At 44.7% G+C, this 14,568-nt stretch overlaps 1 protein-coding gene across 1 annotated transcript; it reads right to left on the bottom strand.

Moving 5' to 3' along the window:
• Positions 1 to 1,855: 1,855 nt before the first annotated feature.
• Positions 1,856 to 14,172, bottom strand: LOC308100241 (gap junction alpha-5 protein-like). Its single transcript, XM_080449208.1, has 7 exons — positions 13,444 to 14,172; positions 9,570 to 9,717; positions 6,774 to 6,938; positions 5,137 to 5,421; positions 4,838 to 4,903; positions 4,501 to 4,649; positions 1,856 to 4,271 (listed from the first exon to the last, which is right to left on the bottom strand). Exons 2-7 carry the CDS (start codon positions 9,636 to 9,638, stop codon positions 3,788 to 3,790), a joined length of 1,218 nt encoding a protein of 405 aa, XP_080305334.1. The 5' UTR covers positions 9,639 to 9,717; positions 13,444 to 14,172; the 3' UTR covers positions 1,856 to 3,787.
• Between the last annotated feature and the right edge of the window lie 396 nt (positions 14,173 to 14,568).

Genomic DNA, 14,568 nt, shown 5'->3' on the forward strand with positions numbered 1-14,568 from the left:
TTGGACTGTAATGCCCTTACTGGGAATTGTCCTGCTTCCCACTGGACATTTGCTATGAGAACTAGTCAAAACGTCATTTTTCCCATGTGTCCATTTGTCTATTCATAGCATTTCTCAGCAGCCTGCCTCTCTGTTTATGCTACTGTCATTGTTGTGAGAACGCAGTCTGTTGTACCAGTGGAGACAGTTTGACTGCATAGGCCATATGGTGCTTGTAGGATGGGCTGGGTGGGGACATCATTGCATTTATTTGCCGCCACCTATCAGTTCCCTATGAAATTAATTTAACCTCCATAACCTCCATAGCCTCTAAATGACCACGAGCATTTTAAATGAGATGCATTAGAATTTGTTATCATAGCACTTACTGCTCAACTGGAGAAACTGGAGAAAGTATTCACTGGAAGTTCATTCACTTCCTGGGCAGAGAGGTGCCTGTTGCCATGAGGCACAATTAGGAGAAATTGCATATCATACAGTAGGCCGGTGCCGACGATGCAAGTCGGGAACAATGTGAATGCATAACCCACCCGGTTTTGTAAAGCTTGTTTTAACCGTTGTCCTGTTATGTCTGTCTGTCTGTCTGTCTGTCTGTCTGTCTGTCTCTGTTTGTGTCCATTTTATGCCCATTTATGGAGATTTCTGCATAGTCTGTATCTGTCTGCCTGTGTCACTTTTATGCCCATATTATATGGAGATCCCGTGATGTCATCAGTATATGCCCATGTATGGGCATGCATGTACCATATATCAATATGCCCATATATCTGTTGGATCAGTGGTTCTGGACTACCAGATTTCCATATATACTTATATATGGGCATATCGGTCGGATCGGTGATGCAAGTCGGGAATACATGCCCCACCCGGTTATGCAATATCCCTTGTCTGTTGTCAGAGTACCCGTTGTACTCATCTATCTGTCCCTTTTATTCCCATGTATGGAGATCCTGTATCTGTCTGTCATCCCTTTCATGCCCATGTATGGAGATCCCTGATGTCATCAATATATGACCATATATGGGCATTTCCTGTTGGATCGGTGGTTCTGGACAACTGGATCTCCATATATGCCTTATTGCCTTTATTGCCGGACCCAGGGGGTCTGGCTTACATGAGGCTTTGTACCTGTTTTCTCCATACATAACATGGGCATGGTCACTTTGTCCTTAGGCCCCAGCCATAAAAGTCTGTCCCCCTTTCGTCCATACATGGGCATGTTTTGTACCTGTTTTCTCCATACATGGGCAAAAAACAGGTTTTGGTCACTTTGTCCTTAGGCCCCAGCCATAAAAGTCTGTCCCCCTTTCGTCCATACATGGGCATAGACACAGGCTGACACGTCATGTGAAGTCTGGGTCTGGCAGAACCAGGTCTCCTGGTCTTGTTTATACAGTATGGGCATATCGGTTGAGTCGGTGGTTTTAGACCTATCTGAACGACTCGACGCCGGTCACCGCACTCCCTGGAGTCCTCGCCGATGCGCGTGCCGAGTTTGAAGTCAGTCGGTCCCATATATGCGTATGACCATATATGGCTCTTGACAACCGGATCTCCATAAATGCCTATGTATGTGCAACGGTCAGATCTGGTGTTCTAGGGCAATCGCCCCCTATCCTCAACGGCGTGCACTCAACCCCCCTGGGTCGGCGGCGGCGTGCGTGCCGAGTTTGAAGTCAGTCGGTCGGAGGGTTCTCGAGAAGCGTGAACTACAGACATACAGATTCTGTTTAAGATAGTGCCGCTATATCACTGTCTGGGACATCACTGATAACACAGTGGGGCTATTCTTGTCAAACTGACCAGCCGACCCAAGTATGCTGATATTATTGCCAAAGATTTGACAACCAAAACATTTCTTATTACAATCTAGGAAATTAGCAAAGTTTAATTATTCCCATTGTCTCATGGCAGGCAGAATAATATCTAAACAACAGCAGTAGGCTACTTGGTAATAACAATGTAGAGTGTATGCTATTGCACAAACAAAATATATCACCTCTCCAGTGGTGCTAGTAATTGTAACAGTGTGTAGTCCATTCATTGTGCTTTAGCTGGAACATGCTGCATTCCGAAGGCTAAACTACTATTTACAATTTAGGCATTTAGCAGATGCTCTTAATCCAGAGCGACTTACAGTAAGCAAGGTAAACGCAAGGTAAACACAAGGTAATACATCAAATGCATATAGAGACTGTGTAGTGCCTCAGTAAACTAGCTTCTAGTGATAGTAGCTCAAAGTCAAATGAGCTTCTGATCTCTCTCAACTGGTCGAGCATCCTGGATGTACGATTGATAAAAAATAAATAATGTGTTGTAATAAAGTGCCAAAAACGAAAGTTTTAGTTAAGTGGTTATCACCATGAAATGGTATCATTAACATAGCAACAGTTAGTAGGATGATGTTTAGCAAGAGCCTTCAATCTAAATCAGTTGTGCCACTGCAGGGATTCCCAATAAAATAAATTACCTGAGAAGTTGTAAAAACAGTTCACTAATATTGGCTGGTCACACTGCACAAAATTACAATCGCTTGAGGCTTAATGATGTCCTAGACTCCTTATTACTGTAGGGATTTGGCATTAGGCTTGTGGCTGTTCAACAGCTTATCCTGAATATACTGTACATAATAACATTTAATTTGAATGATTCATTGATTCATCCCATGTTGTAGGCTACCATGAGTTGTTTGCTTCCAACATGTTTGTGTTCTGTTAATGTCCTCAGACTTTACATTGGAGTTTACATTGGAGTGTTATGTAAATTCATACTTTAAAGATAGACAAGATTGTGAAACGTATACATTAAAGTGATGTGGAACATTTGTGTTCCAAATTATTTGTGTGGACTATACAACAGCAAGCATGTAATCTTTCTAAAAGTGGAGAGACATGAAAGTAATTAATCAGAACATGTCTAGTCCATCTTTTTGGTAGTAGAATCTTTTTTTTTAGTATTCTACTCATTCTGACTGTCTGCCTTGTTTCTTGTCCACTCTCTGACAGGAGGAACAGGCAGCTAACCAACCCCTCAGGCCCACTGCCTTATTAAAATACATTTTAAGAGTGACAAGGTCAAAGGACAGGCTGACAGGGGACAGACAGACAAACAGGAAGTTAGGCAGATATATAGATAGACAGATGGTTATTCAACCAGACAGGCAGGATTAGCATAGGTGCTATATCAGAAGGCTCTAATTTCCTCAGCTGTCCCTGATGAGAAGGTATGCATGTATACTGTTCGGTACAGTATGTGTTCCTGCTTCCATATTTATGTTGGTCTGCTTGTATATGGGTGTGTATATGTGATTTACTTAAAACCCTCACTCTGGCTTTGAGGCTACAAGGACTTTTGCAAGCCTTCTCAGCTTCCCCCTACTGAAGCAGAAAGCATCTAAATATGACCTTTCGACCTTTGCTCAAGGCATTGACAGGACCAAACCTGCTCAACAGCACCCGCAAGCATAGCGCAGTGATGCGGTATTGCAATCATTCATGGCTGTGTGTGTGTGTCTGCGTCCATAATAGCCATAGCTCCTACAGCTCCATGGCGAAAGGTTAGCCATAACCCTATAGACGAATACATGTAACGTTATCCACACATGGGGTAGAACAGCACTTGCAGATTTGATCAGAGGCTTTGCCCATACTCATGTGACTGATGATAGTGTCACCTATCACCAGAATTCAGCCGTGTATTTGGAAACACAGTTCTGCCTCTTTGCAAAGTCAGACTGTCCTCTCAGATTTATTGTATGTGTGCATGTGTGTGTCTTTTGATGCCTAAACTAAACAGCTAGGTCGTCTGCCCTGGTTCGGCTGCTGGTTCCGCTGATTTTGCTGAATCGCCGTTTGTCCTTCTGGCACACTCCTCCTCCATTCGGACTGAGCCCCGGGCCGCCATTTTGTATCTGAGGACAGCCAGCTTCACCGCTCCCAGGGCTGTAGCACTCACCACCACTACACTTGAGGAAACCACCATCTTGAATCTGACCGTAACCGGCTTCCTTAATCCCCCCAAGTGTGTAGCAGGTCATCTGGAGGAAGTTCTCCTCCACAGCAGCGGCCATTTTGTTCCTCTCGGCAGCCATGTTTTCAGAGTTCTGCTGGTGGGCCAAGCGGTGATGAGGGAAGGGGAGGGGCATAAAGTGGGTAGAGCCAATCACACACTGGCTGAAGTCTGGGGGTGGGGTCGATGGGGACGTAGGCGGTGGTAGTGGCGGGGGGCTGGCATCGCCGCGGGAAACAGCCCTCCTCTTTTTGACCCACCGTCTGTAACAAATTCAAGATTCAGAGATTCAGTTATATTGTTATATAAGTGAATATGTTTAATTACAGGAAGTAAAAACTGAATGAGTGGAAGTTTAAAACAGTTCTATGGTACAGTACTTTCCATTTTAAGGTATCGCCCACCTACAAACATACCCTTCCTCCCTTCCTTCACGTAAACGTATAGAGATACAATCATACACACACTCACACTCGTTCCCCCTTTACCCACCTGCAACAGTGTCGCCATGCTAAGTGTTGGAGTTCTATCACACTGAGTGCCAAGGAGACAGCCGACACGGCCAGCATGAACACAATGAAGACGTTCTTCTCTGTAGGTCTGGAGATGTAGCAGTTGACTGGATGAGGACATGGCCAGGCCTGGTATGTATGGAGGGTTGTTGTGTTGGGAGAGAAGGAAAGCAACAAGGGAACGTGATAAGAAAAGGGAGGCTATGGCATTTCCTGTTTTGTGGATTTTTGTTTTGTTGTTGTACAAACGAGTGGCAACTCTGTTAATGGAGTAGCGCTCTGTGGATTATGTTTGAAATGCCGTTCTCTGGTTTTACCCTGCAGACGTAGAGGGGATGGAGGAAGACTCCATACATGTAGTACTGCAGACACAAGAACACCACCTGCAGGATGTGACATCACAGCCGCTTTTACCATTGGTACGGTTCACAGTCAAATATCAAATTCAATTTCATATTCTACATCTCACTTTATGCATCTCTGTGCTTCATCAGGTGTTCAAATAGCTTATAGTGTCATAACATAAGCATCACACAAGGCATTAGCCAGGCAGAGAAAAACAAATGGATGTACTGTGCTGTACACAGTAAAATGCTGAGTGCTCGTGTTATTTCACCTCCATGATGCTTCGTATCAATATGCTCAGAATGTAGGTTTGCAACAGCGCTCCCCTCAGACGAACTCGACCCACCGCCGATGGTCCATCTCCCTTCTCTCCACCCTTCACTGTCTTCCTGCCTTTCTCTCCTCCACCTCCTCCGCCCCCGCCAGGGTCCTCCTCTCTCCCTCCCCCCTCCTCTCCTTCCTCTCTGCTCCTCCTCTTCTCCTCCCTGCGCACATTGTGCATGGCATGGCCCATGTAAATCAGACTGGGAGTGGACACAAAGACAATCTGGAGTACCTGGGAACAGGAAAAAATTCAATACAAATACATTGCAATTAATCCAACCGATGTATTTTTAGATGAATTGAGTACAAAGGACCCCAATGGAAACGAGCCATAGTGCTTTCTTGGGTTTAAAATCCTCTTAATGGACCTTGTATTGAACTGTACTTCCCTGTGCTTGTCTTTGCAAACTGCTAATAAAGTATTCAATCAATCAATTCAATCAATCAATCAATCAATCAATTCAATCAATCAATCAATGACTGAGTCATAGTGACGGGAGCTATGTCAGAGTACCCGTTGTAGCCTGGAAACCAGACGCATCTGCCAGCGCAAAAAGAAAAGAAGCCCTCTGCAGTTTAGTCTGGCCTCGCTTAATTGGTTGTGATTGGATTTTGCTGCCCCTGAAGTTGTGGGACACCAATCAGGGCCCAGTATGCAAATGTGGGGCGGGTTTATCACCAGAGGCTTTTTTTTTCATCCGCTCCTGGGAAATGTAGGTTCCACACAGAGATTCCAGACTAATATCTACACAGTGATATTAGTCTGGCCATGCCAGGCTATATCCGTCTGTCCCTTTGGTGCCCATATATGGAGATCTATGTATCTGTCAGTCTTTGTCCCTTTTATGCCCATATATGGAGATCCCTGATGTCATCTGTCAGTGGATTGATCTGCGGGTCTGGTCGGATCGGCGGTTCTGGACAACGGCATATCCGAACGATTCAAATCGTTGCAACTGCGCTCGCCAAGTTTGAAGTCGGTCAGTCCCATATATGCACACGATCATATATGGGCATAGCGCAGCAACTGGATCTCCATATATGCCTATATTGTTTGAGTCTGATGTCATGACTACACGGTTTGTATATGGTTATGTCTGACTAATAGTGATGGGGCAGTGGTCCGCCAGCCGGCCCACCCATTAGCCAATTTTAATTTAAAGGATACTACGGAACATTGTCAGTTAGGATTTGGCATGATAACATCGGCAGAAAACTTGCGCAATTGGGCTGTGGTTAAGTTAAATAATATTGTATTAAAATTAGATTAGAAAAAGGCAAACACTGTCTCATTGTATAATCATATGACTGACAAGTACATTCATTGACCTTACAATTTTTAAGTGTGATTGCTTCCTTTATCCAGAGGAGTATATCAGAAAAATAGAATTACAAATTAGGAAATATATTTATCATCCAATTATCACTATATATCCCTATGCAGTTGTGCCAACAAATATACAGTATATATACAGTAAATGCAGATGCTTTCACAACCTGGTTATTATATTACATCATAGATCATATTACGTGATAGTAGATTATTTATATTATATAACATTACATTGTATTATATTATCTTACCCAGTATCGTATATGTGCTATAGGGAATGCTTTGTCATAGCAGACGTTTTCACAGCCAGGCTGTTCAGTGTCACAGGTGAAGTCTTCCTGCTCGTCTCCCCAGGAAGACTCAGCAGCCGTCCCAAGAACCAGGATACGGAAGATAAACAGAATGGTCAACCACACCTGGTGGGTAGAAGTACAGTATATAGACATGCTACACGTCAAATGATAATGAATACAACATTAGACAGGCATTATGATAATAATGAATGTATATCTGTCACGGTCCGCTCCTCGGGCCGTGGACTTTGATGTTATTATTTAGACCGCCATTGCCCTTATATGGTCGTGGACACTTTAGGCCTGTTCTGTAGGCCTGTCACGGTCCGCTCCTCGGGCCGCGCACTCTGACTTTATTATTTAGACCTTCCTGCCCTTATAAGGTCTTGGACTTATTAGGCCTTTGTTCTGTTCTGTATGTAGTCTTGTTATTCTGTTACTCTATTGTTGTTGCCCTGCTTTTGTTCTGTACCTTATTTTGTAGTATTGTTTCCTGTTGTGCCTAGTTACCGTTACCTGTCTTGTCTCACCTCCCTGTTGATTAGTCATGTTCTCCTCCTGTGTCCTCTTAGTCCCTCAGCCTATCCCAGTGTTGATTGTCTGTTGAGTTCACCTGTGTCTTATTATTTCCCTGTCTATTTAAGCCCTGTGTTTGCAACCTGTCCTTGCTTGTTCATTGTATTATGTTGCGTGATGTTACATCGTGAGTTCAGTCCCTTGTTTGTATACCTACCTTTTGAGTTATTAAACCCCTTAAACCTATCCGTTATGCCTCCGTCTCTCCTGCTCTTTGGTCCTACATTCCGTCCGGACTCAAACCGTGACAGAATGAACAAGCCATTTGGACCCAGCGGAGAGAGTTTTTTTCGGTTTTTAGTTTCTTGCCAGTCTGTAAGCCAGCCGAGTAGACCCAACTGCCATGGCAGACAATCCATGGTCTGCCTCTGCTTCTCTTCGATCCTGCACCTCTGTTGACCCCGCGTTCCCTGAGCCAGCCTTTGTTGAGACGACTTCATTCGTTTGTTGGGTCTCCTTTGGCAATCGTCAGGGGGAACCGGGCGAGGGGGCGTCTTCGTCATCATGGCTTCCCACACCGCCAGCTGCCGAGCTTCCAGGAGCCACCGCTTCCCAGCTCGCCGCTGTCCTGTATCCGGGAGCCTCCGCTGCCCAGCATCCAGGAGCCTCCGCTGCCCAGCATCCAGGAACCTCCGCTGCCCAGCATCCAGGAGCCTCCGCTGCCCAGCATCCAGGAGCCTCCGCTGCCCAGCATCCAGGAGCCTCCGCTGCCCAGCATCCAGGAACCTCCGCTGCCCAGCATCCAGGAGCCTCCGCTGCCCAGCATCCAGGAGCCTCCGCTGCCCAGCACTCCGCTGCCCAGCTTACCGCTGCCCAGTATTCCGTCGTGGTCCACCGTGGTCCTCCGGTTCTTCGCCTGCTGTCCGGGCCTCCCCAGCCGCTGTCGGCTGGACCCCGGCGGCTGTCCTGGCCTCGAACCGCTCTTCTCCGTCCCTGCCTGCTTGTGCCCTCTGCGCCAGTGTGCGCAGAGCCCTGGCAGTGTCCCCCCCCCCCCCCCCGGCTCCTCGCCTGCCGTCCGGGCCTCCCCGGCCGCCTTCCGGCTGGTTCCCGGCGGCCGTCCTGCCTTGAGCTCCTCTTCTCTGCCCCGGTTCCTCGCCTGCCATCCGGATTTCCCCTGCCGCTGTCCGGCCGGACCCGGGTGGCCGTCCCGGCCTCGACCCGCGCCTCTTCTTCCTGCCCTGCCTGCGCCCTCTGCGCCGACGCCCCTGGCAGCGCTCCAAACGTCCCCCCCCCCCCCTCCCGGTCCTGTCTCTGTCCTCTGCCGCTTGCGCCCTCTGCGCCGGTGTGCGCCAGAGCCCTGGCGGTGGTTCTGCCCCCCCCCGTTCCTGTCCTGGGACGCCTGGAAGTCGTCCCGTGGAGGGGAGGTACTGTCACGGTCCGCTCCTCGGGCCGTGGACTTTGATGTTATTATTTAGACCGCCATTGCCCTTATATGGTCGTGGACACTTTAGGCCTGTTCTGTAGGCCTGTCACGGTCCGCTCCTCGGGCCGCGCACTCTGACTTTATTATTTAGACCTTCCTGCCCTTATAAGGTCTTGGACTTATTAGGCCTTTGTTCTGTTCTGTATGTAGTCTTGTTATTCTGTTACTCTGTTGTTGTTGCCCTGCTTTTGTTCTGTACCTTATTTTGTAGTATTGTTTCCTGTTGTGCCTAGTTACCGTTACCTGTCTTGTCTCACCTCCCTGTTGATTAGTCATGTTCTCCTCCTGTGTCCTCTTAGTCCCTCAGCCTATCCCAGTGTTGATTGTCTGTTGAGTTCACCTGTGTCTTATTATTTCCCTGTCTATTTAAGCCCTGTGTTTACAACCTGTCCTTGCTTTTTCATTGTATTATGTTGCGTGATGTTACATCGTGAGTTCAGTCCCTTGTTTGTATACCTACCTTTTGAGTTATTAAACCCCTTAAACCTACCCGTTATGCCTCCGTCTCTCCTGCTCTTGGGTCCTACATTCCGTCCGGACTCAAACCGTGACAATATCACGTGAGGTGTGTGTGTGTGTGTGTGTGTTTACTGATCATATCACAAAACAATCAGACGATTTACACAAAATAAATAGACATTATTTGGAAATAAATTAAACTTTGAGTAGACTTAGAATACTGTATGTTGCTCCCTTCTCTTTCTCTCTCCAACTACAAGTGTGCGCGTGTGCACGCGTGCGCGTGCGTGCGTTACCTTGCCAACAGAGGTTGAATGTTCCTGTACCTCCTCCAGGAAGTTTCCCAGCAGGCTCCAGTCTGCCATGGCCGATCAAAGCGCAGATCAGGCTTTTCTAAATACGCTCTCTGGTTAAGACTGCACCAATCACACTCGCAGGATCAACCTGGAGAAGACAGGACAATATTTGTGGTCCTCTGTTGTATTAGCCCACATAATCCTTACTCTATGTTCTTAACATCAAGCATATACTAAAGGTGTTCCATGTTCTCATATACAGTCCTAATTATAGTGTTGTTTCAGGACAACATATTAGTCAGACTTAATGACTTGTAAAGCTTGGACACATGAAGTACGTGAAGGCCTGAACAGGATCAGGAGAGGAGACCACAAGAGGAGGTAAGCTAAATGTTCTAATAGAAAGGAGGTGACATTCACTGCTGACATTTTTTCCCTTTTCTCCTCTGTACATATAGTGTTTTATATTTGTTGATGATATATTGAGTTATTTTTATGTTGATGAATTGAATACATAGGACCACAATGGAAACAAGTCCCAGAGGACTGTACCTTGTGCTGTTCACATTTATGACTAATAAAGTATCCAATCAATCAATCAAAAGTCAGAGTTTTATGTTTTTTACTCGATCCGACACTCATCTACAAACCACCAGAGGCCTGAAGATACTGTTACAAATTGCAGTTGTTTTATTGTCTTTATGTTTATTATTATTAGGTCAACACCTAATAATGTTTATCAGCCTCTATGGATGTTGAACCTTTCTGTGTCATTTTGTTTCATTTTTTATTTGGTTGTTGACACTGATTAGGAAGCTTGAAGCATCGGCATTCTTTATGTAGAGTGTAGAGAGAGGCGGGAAACCAAGGGCAGTGAGAGGAGAGACGTATGAGAAGTGACGGGAGTCAGATTGGAACTCGGGTCCTTATTGCAGCTTTGAGGGGCATATGGTCTGACTCTGTCTGTGTACACTAGCTCCAACCAGTGGTTCCCAGAACGTTTTAGCTCGAGACCCAAAAGAGAAATTAGACGTTTGCCCGGGACCCAAACTAGTGAAAATAGCAGATCTACAAGCTCGCGTGGTGCTTCGCGCCGCGAGCTTGTTTGTTTTGCTATTATCACTACTTATTGAATGTTGTTTTTAATTATTTATGGAAATTATTTTCTTTGACATTTTTATTTATCAAATACTTCTGAAAAATGTTGGAATTGTTTTTAATTGATGAAAAGTTGTCACTTTTTTTTGTTTAAACTACTTAAAATCTTTTGAAATAATTATATACTATATTTTCTTAAGTAGGAAACCAAAAAAAAGGGGATATTTCATTGCGACCCATAAAAATTGGTCTGCGACCCACTGTTAGTGTTAGCTAGTGTACTGTGAAGCAGTACACTACCTGGATGAGCCACAATGCACCCTTATAGCCTTGAACCAACCACATTAACCCTGCTATCCTGACCGCGTAATTACACGCCAACGTATAAAATAGGGCTTAAGGGGTTAAACTGACCTGTCTGGACAGGGATGGGTGGTGGTCATTGAGGATGTGGGTGTGGTGGGGGGGTCTTTCTTTTATTAACTTGAACCTCTCTGACCCTGTCCCCGACCCCATTAATAATTCTGTCTGTGCCAAAGTCCTAGTTTAGCTTGCGACTTGGTTCCCACACTCTGTTGGTCTGTCTCTGGGGAAGGAAATCTAGACATGCAGCGTAAACACTGCCAATGTAACACACGCAAACACGCACGCACGCACGCACGCACACACACACACACGCATGGGCACACATATACACACGTGCAAATATAGTATTGTATATGTATGGAAAATTGCATGTGATTTGTATTATACTGTGTACAGTATACACTACAAAATCCTGAAATCCTGAGTGTTCAGTTAACTCTTGACACCCTGGAGAACACAGGATTTGTTTGGTTGTTTTTCAGTCAAGTTTAGTGCCGTTCACATACTTAGTCCAGTACATTGTAAAATCTTCATTGTTCTCATACAGTGGTGTTCTCTTTGAGAGTGTGCAAAACTACACATTTAGATTTCTACTCTTAAATTAAATCAACAGAGAGGAATGTGTTGTTGTTTTTTATAAAGAGGGAATGTGGCGAGGCACCGTTCATCAAATGTACTGCAATTTAGAGGGTTTTCAGCAATTTAGTTAATGGCCTGAATGCTAAGCTGTCAATATCAAGATTCAGAAATCTTTAACACCAGTGGGTTTTTTGTATTTTTGTTTCCCTATCGCTTGCCTTTTGATGAGATTAATGACCTCATGCCAACTTTCAGGAGTTTTGACTGTATGTTTTTAAGATGTTAAGGTTTTGTTGGTTCTATTTCTCAGAAAGTTACAAATAGAATTATAATTTTTTATCTGCGAATGTTTCGCACTGTGCTAGAACTGATCTGATTCTGGGGGAATTTAAGCAAGCAATTTCTTATCACTGCTCTCTGTTTTTAGAAAAGAAAACAACATTTTACATTTCTACGGTTTTAAGAAACCTTCAGGTTCCAAACCTGAGTGTGTCTGCATGCGTGTGCGTGTGTGCATGTGCGTGAGACGTCCGTGAGTATGTTTATGTGTTTCACAAGTGCTCCCAGCATCATTAATAACAATATTACTTCCTTCTTTAGTCTTTTGTCTGACCTTTGAGTCTGTGTGTGTGTGTGTGTGCGAGTGGGCACGTGCGTGCGTGTGTGTGTGTGTGTGTGTGTGTGTGTGTGTGTGTGTGTGTGTGCCGTGCGTGTGTGGGTGTATCTGTGCCCTCAGTATTGTTCTGTTTCCTGCCTGGATAATGGGAATAAACACACAAGTACATGCACACACATGCACACACAAACATAGTGTTTAGTCTGTCTGGGCTTCACAAAGTGCTTCACAAGAATTGATTAATTAAAGGTACAATTTAGGGGTGCCTGGTGGCTCAGTAGTGCACAGACCATACAGTGTGCTCCTAGTGAGCTCGAGGACCAGTGGTGGACAAAAGTACTCACATTTTTTACTTAAGTAAAAGTATCAATACTGAAAAATAGAAATACTCCTAAGTAAAAGTGAAAGTCTGGAATTCAAAATGTACTTTAAAAGTACAAAAGTATTGGTATAAAAATGTACTTAAAGTACCAAAAGTAGAAAGTAATCATTATGCAGAATTCACACGTTTCACAAGTTTTCAAATGTATAAAAATCTAAATCTTGTAGATTGCCTATTTTCAAATGGCCGAAATGTATATGCTGAAGTTGTTACTGTATGTTTTTTAATAATAATCCAAATCTACAAAGTAACTAAGTAACTAAAGTTTTCAAATTATTGTAGTGGAGTAAAAATATAATATTTGCCTCTGAAATGTAATGGAGTAGAAGTAAAAATACAGAAAATTAGAAATAATCCAATAAAGTAAAAATACCTCAAAATTGTACTTAAGTACAGTACTTGAGTAAATGTACTTGGTTACTTTACACCACTGTCGAGGACCCGGTTTTGAATCTGACCCCCGTCTTGTCTCACAGCCATCTCTCCTCTCTCTCTGCCGGTTTCGTGTCTCTCTACATTGGCCTATCTGAAATAAATCTTAAAAATGAAGTAGGATGTTGATATACTATATTTATATTTGAGCTTTACTTGTTTATTGTAGTGGTGCAGAAAAGTCTATCACTCCACCCACCCATATTGATATACATGAAAGATACATCCTACTGTAAGATGCACTGGGACACATCTTCAGTGATGTTCCTGAGATCATTGGACGTTTCCGGTCTTTCAACATCAATATGCATATTGATTGTCTTTCCCATGGCACTCACTCACTCACTCACTCACTCACTCACTCACTCACTCACTCACTCTTTCTCAGAAAGTTGCATTACCTGTTATGGATTGCAGAGGCAGATGATTGCAGATCTCGAACTTAAGGTCTGTAGGAGAGAGAAACCGCTGACTGCTTTTGAGGTGCCCTTGAGCAAAACGCTTCAATCCAGTGGGTCAAGAAGAGCTGTTTTCTGAACAACAGCAAACGGTTTTGCTCAGTTTCCTCCGAAAATACTAAACAAAAGTTTTAACCGAGATAGTGTTCATCCACCGACACTGTGTGTGTGTGTGTGTGTGTGTGAGAGAGAGAGGGAGATGTCTTCAGGTTGTGGAAGCGGTGCCCTCTAGTCTTCAGCAGTGTGGTCGATTGAATCTCTCCAGTCGTAGATGTGTGTGTTCCGTATTCTCAGAGCAAAATCCAAGGTTTATCTGAGTCGCTGAACTTGAGACTGCGTCAGACTGACAGAAACAACTGGTAAGACAGTCTTGTCCAAGAAGCAGACAGGTAGACGGACAGACTGCTTCACCTTTCAGACGGCAGACAGAAAGACACAGCCAGTCAGTCAGAGAATAAACTGTAAACCTGGCAGATGGGAGAGAGACAGTCAACCAGGTAAGGACAGACAGTCAACTGATAAACATGTAGATCACTGTCTGTCTGTCTGTCAGTCAGTCACAGGCAGGCAGGCAGACAGTTTGTCAGTCAGTCAGAGAGACAGTCAGTTAAGTCAACTAGAAAGTGAAACAGGCAGGCGGACGGAGATCAGATGGATGGAGACTGCTGTGTCCAGAGCTCTGATATGAGTGTGTGGCTGGTGTGTGCCAGCCTTCTAGTCCCCTTGTCGTCATTATTGTCCCCCCTCTCTCTCTCCCTCTCTCTCTCTCTCTCCCCTCTCTCTCTTCCCTCTCTCTGTCCTTTTTGCCTTTCACACTTCCTCTCTCTCTCTCTTTTCCCTCTGTCCACCTCTCTACTTGCCTCTTTGCCCCCATTTTCATTCTTTCTTTCTCACCCCCTCTCTATCTCTTCCCCCCTATACTCTATCTCTCTCTCTCTCTCTCTCTCTCTCTCTCTCTCTTTCCATCTTACTATTTCTTGACATCTACAGAGGAAGCAAGATTGTTGCCTTGCTGACTCCTGTTCAACTCCTGTGTGTGTGTGTGTGTGTGTGTGTGTGTGTGTGTGT

This window comes from Gymnoscopelus braueri (assembly GCF_963280865.1).
Source record: "Gymnoscopelus braueri genome assembly, chromosome: 14".
Classification (NCBI taxonomy): domain Eukaryota; kingdom Metazoa; phylum Chordata; class Actinopteri; order Myctophiformes; family Myctophidae; genus Gymnoscopelus; species Gymnoscopelus braueri.

Bases quoted from the DNA above. Each gene is read 5' to 3' on its own strand.
- LOC308100241 (XM_080449208.1), bottom strand. From the start codon at position 9,638: ATGGCAGACTGGAGCCTGCTGGGAAACTTCCTGGAGGAGGTACAGGAA. The intron at 6,939-9,569 runs GTAACGCACGCA...TCTACCCACCAG, and splicing joins ATTCAACCTCTGTTGGCAAG to GTGTGGTTGACCATTCTGTT. The intron at 4,650-4,837 runs GTAAAACCAGAG...CATACATACCAG, and splicing joins ATCCCCTCTACGTCTGCAGG to GCCTGGCCATGTCCTCATCC.